The sequence below is a fragment of the Lycorma delicatula genome, chromosome 3 (assembly GCF_047948215.1).
Source record: "Lycorma delicatula isolate Av1 chromosome 3, ASM4794821v1, whole genome shotgun sequence".
Classification (NCBI taxonomy): Eukaryota; Metazoa; Arthropoda; class Insecta; order Hemiptera; family Fulgoridae; genus Lycorma; species Lycorma delicatula.
Window position 1 is genome coordinate 56,611,341 of NC_134457.1, and position 15,191 is coordinate 56,626,531.

At 28.7% G+C, this 15,191-nt stretch overlaps 1 protein-coding gene across 1 annotated transcript in view; it reads right to left on the reverse strand.

Annotated features, from left to right (window-relative positions):
* Positions 1-1,584: 1,584 nt before the first annotated feature.
* Mau2 (Mau2 sister chromatid cohesion factor) overlaps positions 1,585-15,191 on the reverse strand; it is a 34,203-nt gene continuing 20,596 nt past the window's right edge. The window contains exons 8-11 of the mRNA XM_075359835.1: positions 14,418-14,623; positions 12,647-12,849; positions 9,286-9,494; positions 1,585-5,162 (exon numbers count right to left, since the gene is read on the reverse strand). Coding sequence (XP_075215950.1) covers positions 9,301-9,494; positions 12,647-12,849; positions 14,418-14,623 — 603 coding nt within the window. The 3' untranslated portion in view covers positions 1,585-5,162; positions 9,286-9,300. The remainder of the gene's footprint in view (positions 5,163-9,285; positions 9,495-12,646; positions 12,850-14,417; positions 14,624-15,191) is intronic.

Genomic DNA, 15,191 nt, shown 5'->3' on the forward strand with positions numbered 1-15,191 from the left:
AAATATTAAACAATTGACAAATATTAAAACACTGCAAGCCTTCCATTTATTATTGCAGATATGATTAATGATAGTATCTCTAAAATTAATTTATATACTGATAAAAAAAGGTTGGAAAAGCATTAAGAAAGGAATCAGTATTGCCAGAATACTTTCCAAAAAACTTTTGGGTAATTTGAATGCTCTCTATTATCTGTAAAAAAAAAAAGTGTACCTGGGCTACTAATTGGTTACAATTTGAATATAGATTGAACACGGATTATGTTAAGCGTAGCAATCACTCATAAAAGTTTGTTATTTTGTCGTTCCTCAATAAGATTACACGGTGCAAGTTAAAAGGATTGTGGAAAGATGAACAAATTAACAAAATTAAAAATAACACATATTTAAAAAAAAAATATAACAACATTATGCCTAGGCAATCTGTTGCAATTAAACACTCTACACTTGGCATAAACAATGTTTATTTATATTGTTTACGTGAAAAAACTGGACAAACATAGTTTAAAATTGTACTTTTTTACATTAGACAGACATTTTACAATGACAATTTATATCCTACTAATAAAACATATATATTTAGTTTATGTTTGACAGGATTTCAGTATAATTTTACTTTGAAAAGAAATTAAAAAAAAAATTTCAACAATTTTTCTGTTGTTGAAGGTGAATCTAACAAGACGAGTGTTTGAAAATATTACAACAGAATAAATTCAATTTAACTGACTTAATCATAAGTTAGTACAACTGACAAACTCAACTGTGGATGCAATTGATCACTTTCTATTCCATTGTTCTGTAAACAAAGCGATAGTCTCCACCTTTAATATGATTAAACGTCTACTTGAATTAGTTTGCAGGGTATTTTTGTCACTAATAATCAAAGATAGTGAAAAAAAATTTAACAAATTAGTTCTGGAACCAATGTAGAATAGTTAAAATTCCTTTAAAAAGGTCTAAATTTTCTTGAATAAAATTTCAATTGGATATATAAGCAACATAGAAATCGTAACAATTATAAGATTTATATTGTCTTGTTAACATTTTTTTTTGTGAAAACCTTAGTAAAAGATAAGTTTATATTTTGAATATACTGAACAGAGTAATAACAGTTCCTTAGGTCTTGCATCTAAATTTCACAACTGTAATCTTCCAAAGGTTTCAATCTGGAAGTGAGTAATTTTAATCTCCATTATTTAAATGTTTAATAATTATTGATTTTATTTCAACTTTAATGTAATTAGTTTTAGTTTCCAAATTGTTTTTTCATACTTAGAAATAAGTTTAATTTTCATTATCAATTTTTTGTGTATTTAACATAGTTAATATATTTTAATCACTACTTAAAATTTGTTACCATGCCCAAAATATAAATAAGTTTATTATCTAAATAATTAACTATTAGATATGTATTTACATAAAAAACATTTTTTTGTATTTCAATCCAAGAGTATTACTTTTTGACATAGAATTCATATGTAAGTAAAAAATACAAGCATATATTGAATGAAATATTTATATCTTTAAGTCAGAAATCAGGATAATTCCTTTTCCTGAACATCTTAAGAGTAACTGTCAGTTAAATATAAAAATTTTTTAAATATAAAAAGAAATAAAATATAAGTTTTCCCTACTTCCAGAGAAAATATTTATCTTGCTACATAAAAACAATTAAAAGAACATTGTTTAAGTAATCAATAAAATCCAATAATGTAAATAGATTAATAAAGTAACAACAATGAAATTACAACAATCCCCTTCACAATTTTAAAGTTTTACAAGCATGTCAGGATCAAACAGTGTGTGCATAAAAAGGATACAGTTTGCCTGTAATATACTTAATTACACAAAAACAATGAAAGCGTACTTTTAATAAATATTAAACGAACTGTTATAGAAGAGGGAAATAAAAATATTATTAAAAAATATTTTTCAAAAAAATTAAGTATAATTTTTTGTCTTACTACGAAAATCTTTTTTAATAATCATTGATCACCAATTCATAACATTTCATTTGGCAAAATAACATCTTTCATTTGGAATCCTGCAATTTATAAATACTTATACTCTTTGTGTTATAGATTTAACATAAAATTATAAACTATTTGTAATGAAACAATATGTTCCACCTTTATTACATTAAAAAGTGTGTGTTACAGTCTCACAATGATTTTTATAAATCTCAGCCTTAACAATGAACATATCAATTAAAAATAAACATAAACAATAAATTACAATATACGATATTCAGAAGAATAGATTGTAATTGTAAATATAACATCAAAAAAGCAAAAATTTTAAATTTGCAAAGTGAATTTAAATAATAAAAATATCATGAACTGTTGAAAAACAGATGAAAATTAAAAAATACATAAATGAGAAATATTAAGAGATAACCAATAAACATGAGAGGCCTGTAAATTATTTTTTACAGTACTCTTCCCAACAAAGTTCTAGAAGACGAAGTAAAATTTCAATGTTTTAAAATGATTTATCAGCTACATTTATCAACTACATTTGTGTACAATGAAAAATGAAGGCATGGAATTAAAACCATATACTTTATCGGTGCAAACATAAAAAATTTGATGATGGTTCACTTTAAAAGTTATTCTTCAGCGAGTTGAAGTATGTTCGACAATATTTAAAGTTATCTTTGGCACAATTATTGACCATTTTTCACATACATGGTCTGAAATGTGTGAAAAATAGATATGCAATCTATGAATAAAAAAACTGCACTTTAGAATATTTTTGATTTTAACAAAATTTCAACCTTTTCATGCAGGTTCAGGGATCCAGTGATTTAAAAAAAAACTGTTATTTACTTTTCAAAGAAGTATAATAAAATATTTTTAAGGCCACAATCCTTATATCAAGGTAAAGGAAAATCTGGAGAGATTATAGTGCATGTAAAACGATTTTTGCACAATCATGAACAGAATATTGAGAAAAGATATAAATTCTGCATGATTATTTTCAGTATGAGTGGGCGCTAAACCTGACAGTGAGCTAATCAACTTACATTAACTTTAGTAGATTGTATTTATATATATATATATATACACATGTATATAAACAAAGATCCAAAAGGATCATTCACATTTTGTATTTTTCCTTGGTTTTTTCATTCATCCCATTATAAAAAAATTCCTTTCAATCTTTCAAATAATGCTACTGCTGCTTAATATTATAATTAAAAGATTACAGTTAATTATACCTAATTACTTATCTTCTAAATAAGTCAGAACAGTATACCACATCATAGCCTTCATTAAGTTTGGTGACATTTACATTTATATTTTTAGAATTACAATTTTTACGCAAGATATAATAATGCATATTATTTAATATTAATATGATTTCACAAAGACAATTTTAGTTTTACAACAAATGTAACTTGGAAAAAGATTTATAGGCTACAAATGAATACAAAACACTAAAATGTTCAGAACCTTTGAAACTTGACTGTAGTTTGTGAATGTATTTTCAAACTGGAGCACCAAAAATTTATTCTTTATTTCTGTTTAATATAGTCAATGATCAAAGAGACTTCTGTACTATAAGAGTTCTTCCAGCATTTTTTTTTATTTCCTTGAAATAAAGAACAATTTTAATTTTTTTCTATGTTTCAGTTGCAAAAATTAAAATTTTTCTTAAAACAATGAAGTTCCTGAACCCCTTTCACTAGAAGGCTGAAATTTCTATGATATACTCAAAAAATATGTAAGATTATTTCCTCTGATGACAAACTTTTATATTTTAGATAATGCGTTCTAGTTTACATGATAAAAGAAAACGTATGATAAAAATGGGTTTAAAAATAAATTTTTGTTTTTAACAGTTATGAAGTTTTTAATTTCTTTAAAGTATATTGAAATTTAAAATGAGTCATGTATCGAATATTTAGAGAATCTACACTGATGAGAGATTTTATTCTAAACACATGCTTTACCTTTAGTAGTACACCATATACCTATAAAAAGGACACTTGTTCTTTGTGAATATTATCTCTACTAAGGAATTCATTACAGAAGTGAAGAATTTCAGACTATCATAAAATATATTTAAGATATAATTAAATACACATATTTGGCCACTAGAGTAAAACTGGTACAGATATATAGATCCTGAGTTAGATTGCAGGTTTAAACTTTGTATTTTTCATTCATCCTCATAATGTAATCAAAATTCTTTATTCCAATTGCTTGGAGCTTTAAAAATTCCTTCCTCTTAAAAACACAATTCTTCACTCTATTTACAACTACTATAAAGGATGGTAAATATGATTTAGTAAATATGAGAAATGTATCATCACTCTTACTGCCAAACAATTATTTGTGTTCCAGAAATACCATAATTGATTCAATACACTAACAAAACACTTCTTTTAAAACATAATTTGTTGTTTTTTATTCAACATTCCCACATTTCTAAACTTTTAAATTGTGTGGTTATCCAAAAGCTGTGACAACTATGATCCATAGTACTACCAATTGTAAACATTGTAGTTTGCTATCAATATCACTACCAGTACTAAACAAAAATCAATTAAAAAATATAGTTCACAGAGCACTATTGCTAAAAAATATTAATACAATAATTACTTGAATTCTTTTAATTATTTAAAATTAAATTAAATGCAGATAAAATAAATTATATTTATATTATATGGTACATGCACAGGTGCAATGATTTTTTTTTTTTTTATATAAAACATATATCTTTATCAACACGGCACTAGTATTTAACACTGATTATTTCATTACAATATTATAAATATAAATATTTATATCTCAATAAAAGAATAAAATAATATATAATATCTGTACAACACTATAATATAATAGTAATAATATTAATAATAATAATGACAATAATAAATTTGTATAATCACTACACTTTAAAGTTTTCACAACTTAGTTGATTTGTTCACTTAATAAAAAGTATTTAGTTCTGGACCTACGACTGTACAGCAAAAGTAAATTTTTTCAGTCATTTTTTTTCATTTTTCAATCATGTACTATTTACAATAACTTAATGTTGTACTCATACATTCTGGAGGAAAAGAAACTACCAAAGCAATATTAATATTATTATTACACAACCCATTCATCATGCCTCTTCAACAAAAGTGTGCATCACCCGAAATTTCCAGCTTTCTGAAAAAAATTAATTAAGATTCATTAAGACTATATGATAAAAATATAGAGTAATACCTGGATTTAGCAGAATGATATATATAATGAAATATTTTTACTGTCCTGTAAATTTAACTAAAACTTTAATTTTAATTTTCCCTGTAATTATCAAAATGTAGCTAACAAGAAACAATAAGATAAACTCTAATTTTAACAGGGAATTTTTTTGTCAAATGAAATTATCAATATTAAAAAAAGCGTAAACAAAATATTGCTTGACTTTATATTATATATGTGATCATTACTTAACTAATATAACTGGGGTCTAATTATACACTGTCAAAAATTCATTAGTTATAAGTGACAAAACATTAACCAAAGCAACACTTATAATCTCTATCATTTTGACTATCACAACAATATGTGATATTGTACATATATTTTATATGTACACTATTAATTTTATACGAATGAAATCTATACAATATTCACAACTGATAGGCCATAAAGACAAAAATGGCAAAGATAAAAGTGACTTATAACAATAAGAAACATAACAGTAATGCTGCAAAAGAAGTAAACTTAAAAAAAGCAAAGAGATGTTAAGTGCTTAATTGACAAAATTCAAAAAAATTAGAAGGGTTAGGATAATCTTTCTAAATACATAGTTAAAGAAGCTGTTAGATAGAAAATTAATTTAAATGATAGGAGAAAAAGAAGCAAAGCAAAAAACTTGTGAAAGAAAAAATGATAAGCACACAAATTTTGATAAGCACTATAAACACAAAAAAGATTTCTCACAAAAGAAACAGAACTTGTCTGATACAGACAAGCGAAAATGATGACACATTTTGCAAATGAAATGTTAGTGACAGATCAAAAGGAGTTTATGAAAGTGAGGAAGAAGCACTATGCATATAAGTTTGGAAAAGTAAAATAAGAATACATCAGACATAAGAGTAGAGAGAAATGAAGAGTAGTAATTACATAAGGACTATTATATGACTACAAAGTTATATATAATAATGGTCATTATTATTAAAAGGACTGTTATTGTATGAACATATACAATATATTAATATACAGGGGGTTATCATAAAAGAATGGTGCGGTTTTGAACATGGTTTAAATTAAAACAGAATTACTTACAGTTTATGTTTTTTATTTTTCAAATTTGTCGTCTCAAACATTTTTTTACATAATTAATAAATTTCAATATGTGCGCCCTTAGTCGCTCGACAAATGTCCAAACGATACTCAACTTCTCTCCAAACATTAGTTAACATTTCTTCGTTAATGGTTGTCATTGCTTCATTAATCCTGTTTTTTAAGTGGTTTAGGTCACGAATTTTTTGTGTATAAAACCGCTTTTGATGTACCCCCACAAGAAAAAAATCCAAGGTGTCAGGTCAAAGTATGGTAAGTACTCCTTGGAGGCCAAAGTATGGGTCCTTGCCGGCCTATCCATCGATCTCCAAATTTTTCGTTCAAAGCGTCCGTGACCAATGCATTGAAGTGCGGGGGAGCACCATCTTGTTGGAAATGAAGTTGATGAATGTTTTCGGTGTTCATCCGGCTGAGGAAAGCAATAATTGGTTAACATGTCAAGATGCACAACTCCATTAATTGTTTTGTCAGCAAAGAAGAAAGGCCCTATTACACGATTTTTCATCACACCACACCAAACATTAACTTTAGGCGAATCGTGTTGTTTCTCAATATTGTGTGTGGGTTTTCAGAGCCCCATATTCGTGAATTGTGTCTGTTAACACATCCATTCACATGGTATGTAGCTTCGTCTGTAAAAATTATATCATCTAAAAATGATTCGTTTTCACTTATTATGTCCAACATTTCAACAGCGAAATTGGAACATTTTACACCATCAACAGGTTTCAATTCCTGCAGTCTGGATTTTATAAGCATGTAATTTCAGTTTTTTATGTAATCCTTTGTGAACTGTTGATTTTGGAATACCTAATTCGACGCTTTAATGGGGGATGGAATTCCCAGGACTTCTAATTGCCGATTGTCTAATTAGTTCAACCGTTTCGTCTGGTACACTTGGTCTGCCGGTTGATTTCTGTTTCTTAACTGATCCGGTTTCTTCAAATTGTTTGAATCAACATGTTATGTTATTTTTGTGTAGTGGATCTCTTCCGAATTCACATCGAAATGCACATTGAACTAAAATTACGGATTTTAATTCAGCCATCAATAAAGCACACTTTGCTTTGTCTTTATCCGAGAACATAGTAACTCGCTAAACTCACCACAACAACAATACAAGAATTGACGTGGTGGTTTCAACTGCTGATAAACAAACTTTTGGATTGGAGGCTTTCAGGGATACCAATATAATATCTAGAAATTTCCCTACAATCTTCCTACAAATTACTGAAACCCCACCATTCTTTTATGATAACCCTGTATGAAGAGCATCTTATTATACATAAGGGCAATTACATGAAGAGTAGCATTAAACTAAAGTTTCATTCATTTTTATGGTTTTTATCTTCTTTTCTTTATTAGACAATGCTTTCACAATGATTGTTGCTTTATCAAGTAAATAAAATACTTATATGCAGTGTCATTTTTTTTACAAATTTTACAACTTAGAAAGGAAAATATTCATCTTTGTCATGGCAGGTTAAAACTGAATCATACTGTCAGAATGATTAACTTTTAAATAAATAGCTGCATAATTGTTTTTCACTACCTACTGAGTAAGACAGTGGTATTCTTTATCACTGTGTGTATATCTGTGTGCAAAGCAAACTGTTTGGAATGTAAAGCATTTGCCAGAAGTCTCCAACACTGCAAACAATATTCCACTGGTTCTGTACAGCATTTTCAAAGAAATAAAGGAACACTGATAGACTTAAAGGCCTGACCAAAATAATTAATCCAAACTGTTATTATTAACCTATTATTATACCAGCTTACATAAGTCACACCAGACCAAGGCATACCTCCAGCTGTCTACAAAACCCCATAATATCAGTAAGTAATAAAACAGGACATCTTTCCCTCATCTCTCTCTACTTTTGTTACACCTAATAGAAGTTCCACCTGTAACTAAAGAAGTCAATAATATGCATATTTTGATTGTTACATCTTTTTTATCTCAATGTTGCATAGACAGAAACTGTCTTCTTGCTGAAAGTCGGTCTAGGATTCCCTTTTTGCAGTATGAATCCTTCTGTTTTGATCTGAAAGAGCCCAATAATAGCATTTCCAGGTACCACAGCACTTGGTTGTACTAAAGAACCTTATGATTTCAGTATTGCTGTTGCAGTATTACTCAACCTCTTGAGTAATAAATTTTTAAATGATTTGAAGCTGATAGAGAGTAATTAAAGTTATAACTATCAACTTTATACAGAGAAGCTAAGATTCCACTAATGTCAGTAAGATATCAAATCCATCTACTCAAATGCTCAAACTAGGTTTTAAGACAGGAGATCCAGTCTATCTAATAAAATTAGGATCCAATAACTTACTCACATTCCAAGTTGATATACTTGTGTAATCAAAAAAAGATCCCTTGTGACTTTCCACCCAGATAACAACCTGGTTGTTGAGAAAATGTTGTCAAGAAACTTCTCTTCCTGACCAAGAAAGTAGGCGCAAACATTAAATATGTGTAAGATAATAACAACTAGGAAGTAAAAGAATGTCTGTCTCAGATCTCAGATCTACGACCAATTTTCATACATGAATAGGCATTTGCAACACAATTCACAATCGAGCTTTTTCGTTCCAGAAAGCACCAGTTCATTCAGTTTTCTGGCACAACAAAGATCCTGCAATTCAGATGGCTGGTAAGAGAAACTCATAACGTCTCTAATTTTTGTTTTACTCCTAGGTCATAGCAAGAATTATATCTAAGGAACAAAACTGAAAAAGGTAACCATTTTAAGCACTGAAACCTATTTTTATGATACAAATCCTAATAATGTCAGATTTGTAGTAACTAACATACTCTTTGTTTTTTATAGCCTCCTTGGAAATCTGTGTGATAGCAAAACTTCAAATCTTTTCCCTGATTAAGGTGATAAAGTAAAATATAATATTATGGTAATAATGCACAATTACAGAAAAGAAATGTTTAAGAAACGTATAAATTTATATTAATACTTACCCCAAGATAATTTATTTATAAAAGTGCAGTTGAAGTACTTGGTGGATTGGCATTAAGAAGGGGGAAATTGCCCTCTGTCCATAAAATAAGATTATGTTCTGCCATTTGAGACGACTGAAAATGATCTTTAAGTAATGTCTGAGAAAAATTAAGATGCATTTGGTAAGCTTCATTTTCTCTCATAGGATCTCCACATATCCTGTATAAATCTGAAATAACACATTTCTATTACAACTATTTCAATAAGTTATTTGTTACAAATAATGAAAATAATTTTGAAATACAGTAGCTTCAAATAAGCCACACACATTGAACTGGATTTATTTACATTGAGCATATCGGCTCACACTGATCACTAAAACTTATGCTTAAATTTCGAATGGAAACTGATTTACTGGTCAAATATTATCATATTACTGATAATATAATTGATTTATAGATTCTTCAATACACTGAAAAGAGAGAAATATGATAATTTTATATTATCATATTAAATGAATCCACAATATTTACATTGGGACTGTAGTATTGGACTCTCCTCTCCCTCTAACAATCACAAGAACTTTCCTTGGTGAAAGATCTTACATGTCTATGACATGCAAAATCATCATATACAGGAGTTACCATAAAGGATTATGGAAATCTATGAAGAAACCAGACAAAGATTAACAGAGATTACAGCCTTACAGAAGATTCTGAGGAAGCCAACTAATTAATAACTCATACAACTGAACAACTGAAACTTAAAGCTATTTATATTAAATTTGAGTACTGCATGGTTGAAGGTTAAAAGCAATAAAAAACAATAATGTTCTTTTTAAAGAAATCTTTCTTCTATTCTTGCTATTACAATGAAATATAATGACATTCTCTATCATGATAGTCCAGAGGTAAAATAATCCCCTATTTCCATCTATGATGAATTACACATGACAGGAACTTTTTTTTTGTGTTTTTTTTTGTCTTCAGTCATTTGACTGGTTTGATGCAGCTCTCCAAGATTCCCTATCTAGTGCTAGTCGTTTCATTTCAGTATACCCTCTACATCCTACATCCCTAACAATTTGTTTTACATATTCCAAACGTGGCCTGCCTACACAATTTTTTCCTTCTACCTGTCCTTCCAATATTAAAGTGACTATTCCAGGATGCCTTAGTATGTGGCCTATAAGTCTGTCTCTTCTTTTAACTATATTTTTCCAAATGCTTCTTTCTTCATCTATTTGCCGCAATACCTCCTCTTCATTTGTCACTTTATCCACCCATCTGATTTTTAACATTCTCCTATAGCACCACATTTCAAAAGCTTCTAATCTTTTCTTCTCAGATACTCCGATTGTCCAAGTTTCACTTCCATATAAAGCGACACTCCAAACATACACTTTCAAAAATCTTTTCCTGACATTTAAATTAATTTTTGATGTAAACAAATTATATTTCTTACTGAAGGCTCGTTTAGCTTGTGCTATTCGGCATTTTATATCGCACCTGCTTCGTCCATGACAGGAACAAGAAAAATAATTTAAAATGAGAAATGAATAGGATGGCTGATTTAAAGTGAAAATGGAATAAAAAGCAGACTATCAATTAGGGAATTAAAGCTATGATTAATACAGAATCAAATAATAGAAATCAAGTAGGAGGAATGAAAATTAATATAAAAAGTGAATGCTATGAAAAAACTGAAATGCTAATAATTAATAATGTGAACTAATGATTTCAATTACTCTTTTTAAAATTTTCACAAGAATAAATACAAGTGGGTGAATCCAGAAGAAATGGATAAACCAGAAGAATGGATTAAAATGGTTTAATGTATTAGATAAACTATATAAATTATTAAAAGAATTTATTTTTTTAATTTTTATTTTTAAGTCAATCAATTCCTACTAGCTAGTAAAGATTGCCAACAGCACACACTGCAACTGTACCCAATGTTCTTTAATGTCAGTTATTTAAAGAAACTGATTTATGACATTCAGCCTCAACCATTTTTATCCCTACTTCACATCATCACATCATTAAATTTCCAGGATCCTACTCTCATCATTTCAAGAGTTGCAAAACTATTAATTAGATTGTAAAGAATGTAGAGATTTTAAAAATCAAATAATGGCCAGTAAAACCTACCTGGTGCGGTTTATTATCCATCTTAATTAATCAATTATATCGATTGATATATTGATATAATATTAATATCGATTGTTAGAGTTGAAGTTATAGAACTATAGAAATAATCCTACAAATTAATGAAAAAGCAGATACTACAGAAAATTAATCGACTCTAAAAAAGCAAACAATTACACCAAGAGAGGAGGTATTAAAAAGTTTAAAAATATAATATTAATAAAAGATTAAAACAAAAATATGGACAACAAGAAATGCGTACAATAGGGTTGATGGTTGAATGTAAAAGTATAAAAAATATCTCAAATTACTAAAGCAGGAAACTGTTTGGACTGTAGAAATAAAATTAAATGAAAATGCAAATCAGTAAAGTAAAGCTGATTGAAGGAGAGATGGTAATAAAACGAAAATAATTACTGGAATGGTAAAAGTAGTATACAAAAAAATGAGAAAACTCAAGGAAATAAAACTGTATTAATATCAGTGTTATAGACAAAAGATAGGTTAAGCTGAAAGTTAAAAGGTGATAGAGATATACAGAGCACTCTTCATGAAGGACTAATCATCTGATAAGGAGAAAACAGAATTAATTATTCATAAAATAATAATTATACTATAGTGACAACAAATGCTTTTTTTAATCAGATGAACATTTTAAACCAAGGGTTAATTGTTTACATCTCTAAAACTACTGAGTATATATATAAATATTCCTTTAAAATTATTATTATTATTTTATTACAATTATGTTTAATTATTGAATTTGTCTAATATAAGTGTCTACTTTTAAATTTTGAAAAGCAGATTCATAATTTTTTTATCTTGACTCAATATTTTTTCCATACTAAATAATATAGCACATTAGAAAATTCGCAACTACTTAAATCAAATCAAATCATTTTTATTCTTAATCAGCTACACTCTGTTAACATCTGTAGCAGAATGATACCCAATTCTTTCAACTGAAAATTCCACGCAGCGGGCTTAATCCCAGTCAGGCATTGCATTTTTTATGTTACACAACTTCCATTCCCTATCCCCACACACAATCTTCAGACCTACTTGGTGAATTAATTATCTAAAACATAACCTAATCACTGTAAAATAATTTCAGAAACAAAATTTATAAGAATTAAAATGAAACATTCAAAATGCCATCAAGAACAAATAAAAAAATAAATACTTTACTTTCAAAATAACTTATTAAATTATACCTTTAAAATTAAAATTATACCTTTAAGGATAGCAGATGCCCACAGCTGAACATGTACATCAGGTATTTTGCTGGCAAGCTGCATAGCAGGTGTAACCATATTCATACTTTCTCTGCTATTACCTAGCGATAAAAATATATGACCTAATAATACTAATGAACATGAAGTTAATCTGTTTGAATCTTCTGCATTAGCCATTTTTAAAGTTTCTCTTAAATACCTCCTGCAAAAGCAAAACAAAAATTAGCACACTTTTGTAAATAGTAATAAAAAAAAATTAAGATAAAGTTTTCAAAAATTATTACAATATTATAATTTAAACAATATATACAAGGGATATCTAAAGTAAAGACCGCTGGGAAATTTCTCGCTTAAGGTTGGTGAACCTGTGTCATTCATGGCCATGCTAGTAACATATACACTGCATTGTTGTCTGTAACTTGTCACATTGTAGTATTACAGTATCATTGATTATGTGTGACTTATTACATTATAAAATGAATAGGAAAATCAATGTTGCTGCAACTGAGAAATACGTGGAGTCATACGTTTTTTAAATAATCAAAACGTTAAGCTGGCTGACATCCATAGGCAGTTGGTTACTATGTACAGTGATAATGTAATGAATGAAAGAAACATCCAAAGAGGTGTGAAAGGTTTAGAAATAATAGAATTAATGTGCATGATGAAGAATGTTCGGGGAGGCCCTTGATAATCACCGAGGACTTGGTTGAAACGTGTCAATGATGAAATCAGAAAAGATTGTTGCTCTATGATTTCTGACCTGGTCCTTATTTTTCCTGATGTTTCAAGAGCTGTGATCACAATGTTCATGGCCATCTAGGCTTCAGAAAGGTTTGTGCACGTTGGGTGCTGCACGTCTTAACGGAATGTCACAAAAAAAATCCGAATGGGGTCTGCTTTGGAATTTTTGATGTGCTACACCGAAAAAGGTGATGAGTTCCTTACTTCAATTGTTACCGGCGATGAAACATGTACTTCGTATTATACACCAGAGAGAAAAGAGCAGTAAAGTGAATGGTGTCATCCTCAATCACCAACCAGACCAACATAGGTCAAGCTACAGCCATTTGGACACAAACTGATGGCCAGTCTTTTGGGATCAATTTGGCATACTGCGAAACTCTACATAAGTTATGGCACGCCATTCAAAATCAGCAACGTGGGCAGCTGACTGACAATGTCATCCTGCTGCATGATAATGCATGTCCACAAGTTGCAGGTCTGACACATCATTTACTGAGAACATTTGGATGGAAATTTACGATCACCCCCCATATAGTCTGGACTTAGCTCCTTCTGAATACCATTTGTTTGGGAAACTGAAATAATTTTTGAGTGGTGAGCAATTCATGGGTGACAATGTACTTAAAAATGCTGTTAATCAGTGGCTAAATGGACTGGTGGCAGAAGAATACGATGAGGGTATATTGATTGAAGCTGGTATATTGCTACAATAAATGTCTTAATTCATGTAATGATTAAATAGAGAAGTAGTATAAAGATATAGAAATATTTATAAAATTTTTACAATAAATTTTTTTACAATGAAATGGTCTTTAATATAGAGATAACCACTCGTAATATGTTTAATGTTAATTTCTTAACTCCAATTTAAACTAATAATAAATAGAAAGCACCTAATGTCACATTAAAAAACTATCAACAAGTAGTCTTATTACAAATTTAAAAAACTAAATTCTAAATGTGTAATATCAAATCATAGGTAATTAAATCAATTCAATATCATAATTAAATTAATTTACTTACTTTGCTTCATTATATCTTGACTGAAAGAATGATTGTAATCCTTGTACATAATATGCAGCAGCTCGAAGACTGTGCGAATGGGAGACTAGGTTTTCAGGGTTAATTCTATCGAGTAATGCAGCGAATTCTGCTTCTCTCTTCCCTCTCAAATAGACAATACCAAGATTTAAATTAGCAAATGTCCATAACTCCCTTTCTTGCGATACCTAGAAGTTAAAATAAAAATGAATTATAATATATAGAAAAAACTAAATACACCTAGGTTTTTATAATAAAATGAATAGTTCCACACAGCTGATTTCATTTAAGTCTAAGATACATATGGCACTTTTCATATACTAAACAGTTAATTTTTTAATTCAAAGAGAACATTAACATTTAAATAATCTTGTAAGTTACAATATCTAGCTGTTTACAAGAGAATTTCACATTTATCCAATCATCATTAAATTTTTTACCTTGCAACTCATTGAGATCTTGACCTAATTCAAGATTATGAGCAAATTTGCTCATAATTTACTAAATTAAAAAAATTATAAAATATTTCTTTCTCTAATTTTAAGATTTTTACTCTCTAAAATTTAAGGGCTTAAAATTTAAATTTAGCCACTTAATATCAAAATGTTTACACAGTTGATGATATACCTCTGTACTTAAACACTGTTTCAAACTGTTTTACACTTACCAATTTTACACTATTAGATTATACAATCTCAGTTAAGAAATTTGGACAATGGACTGAGATTATCTTCAGAGTTTACAATCAATGCTCCT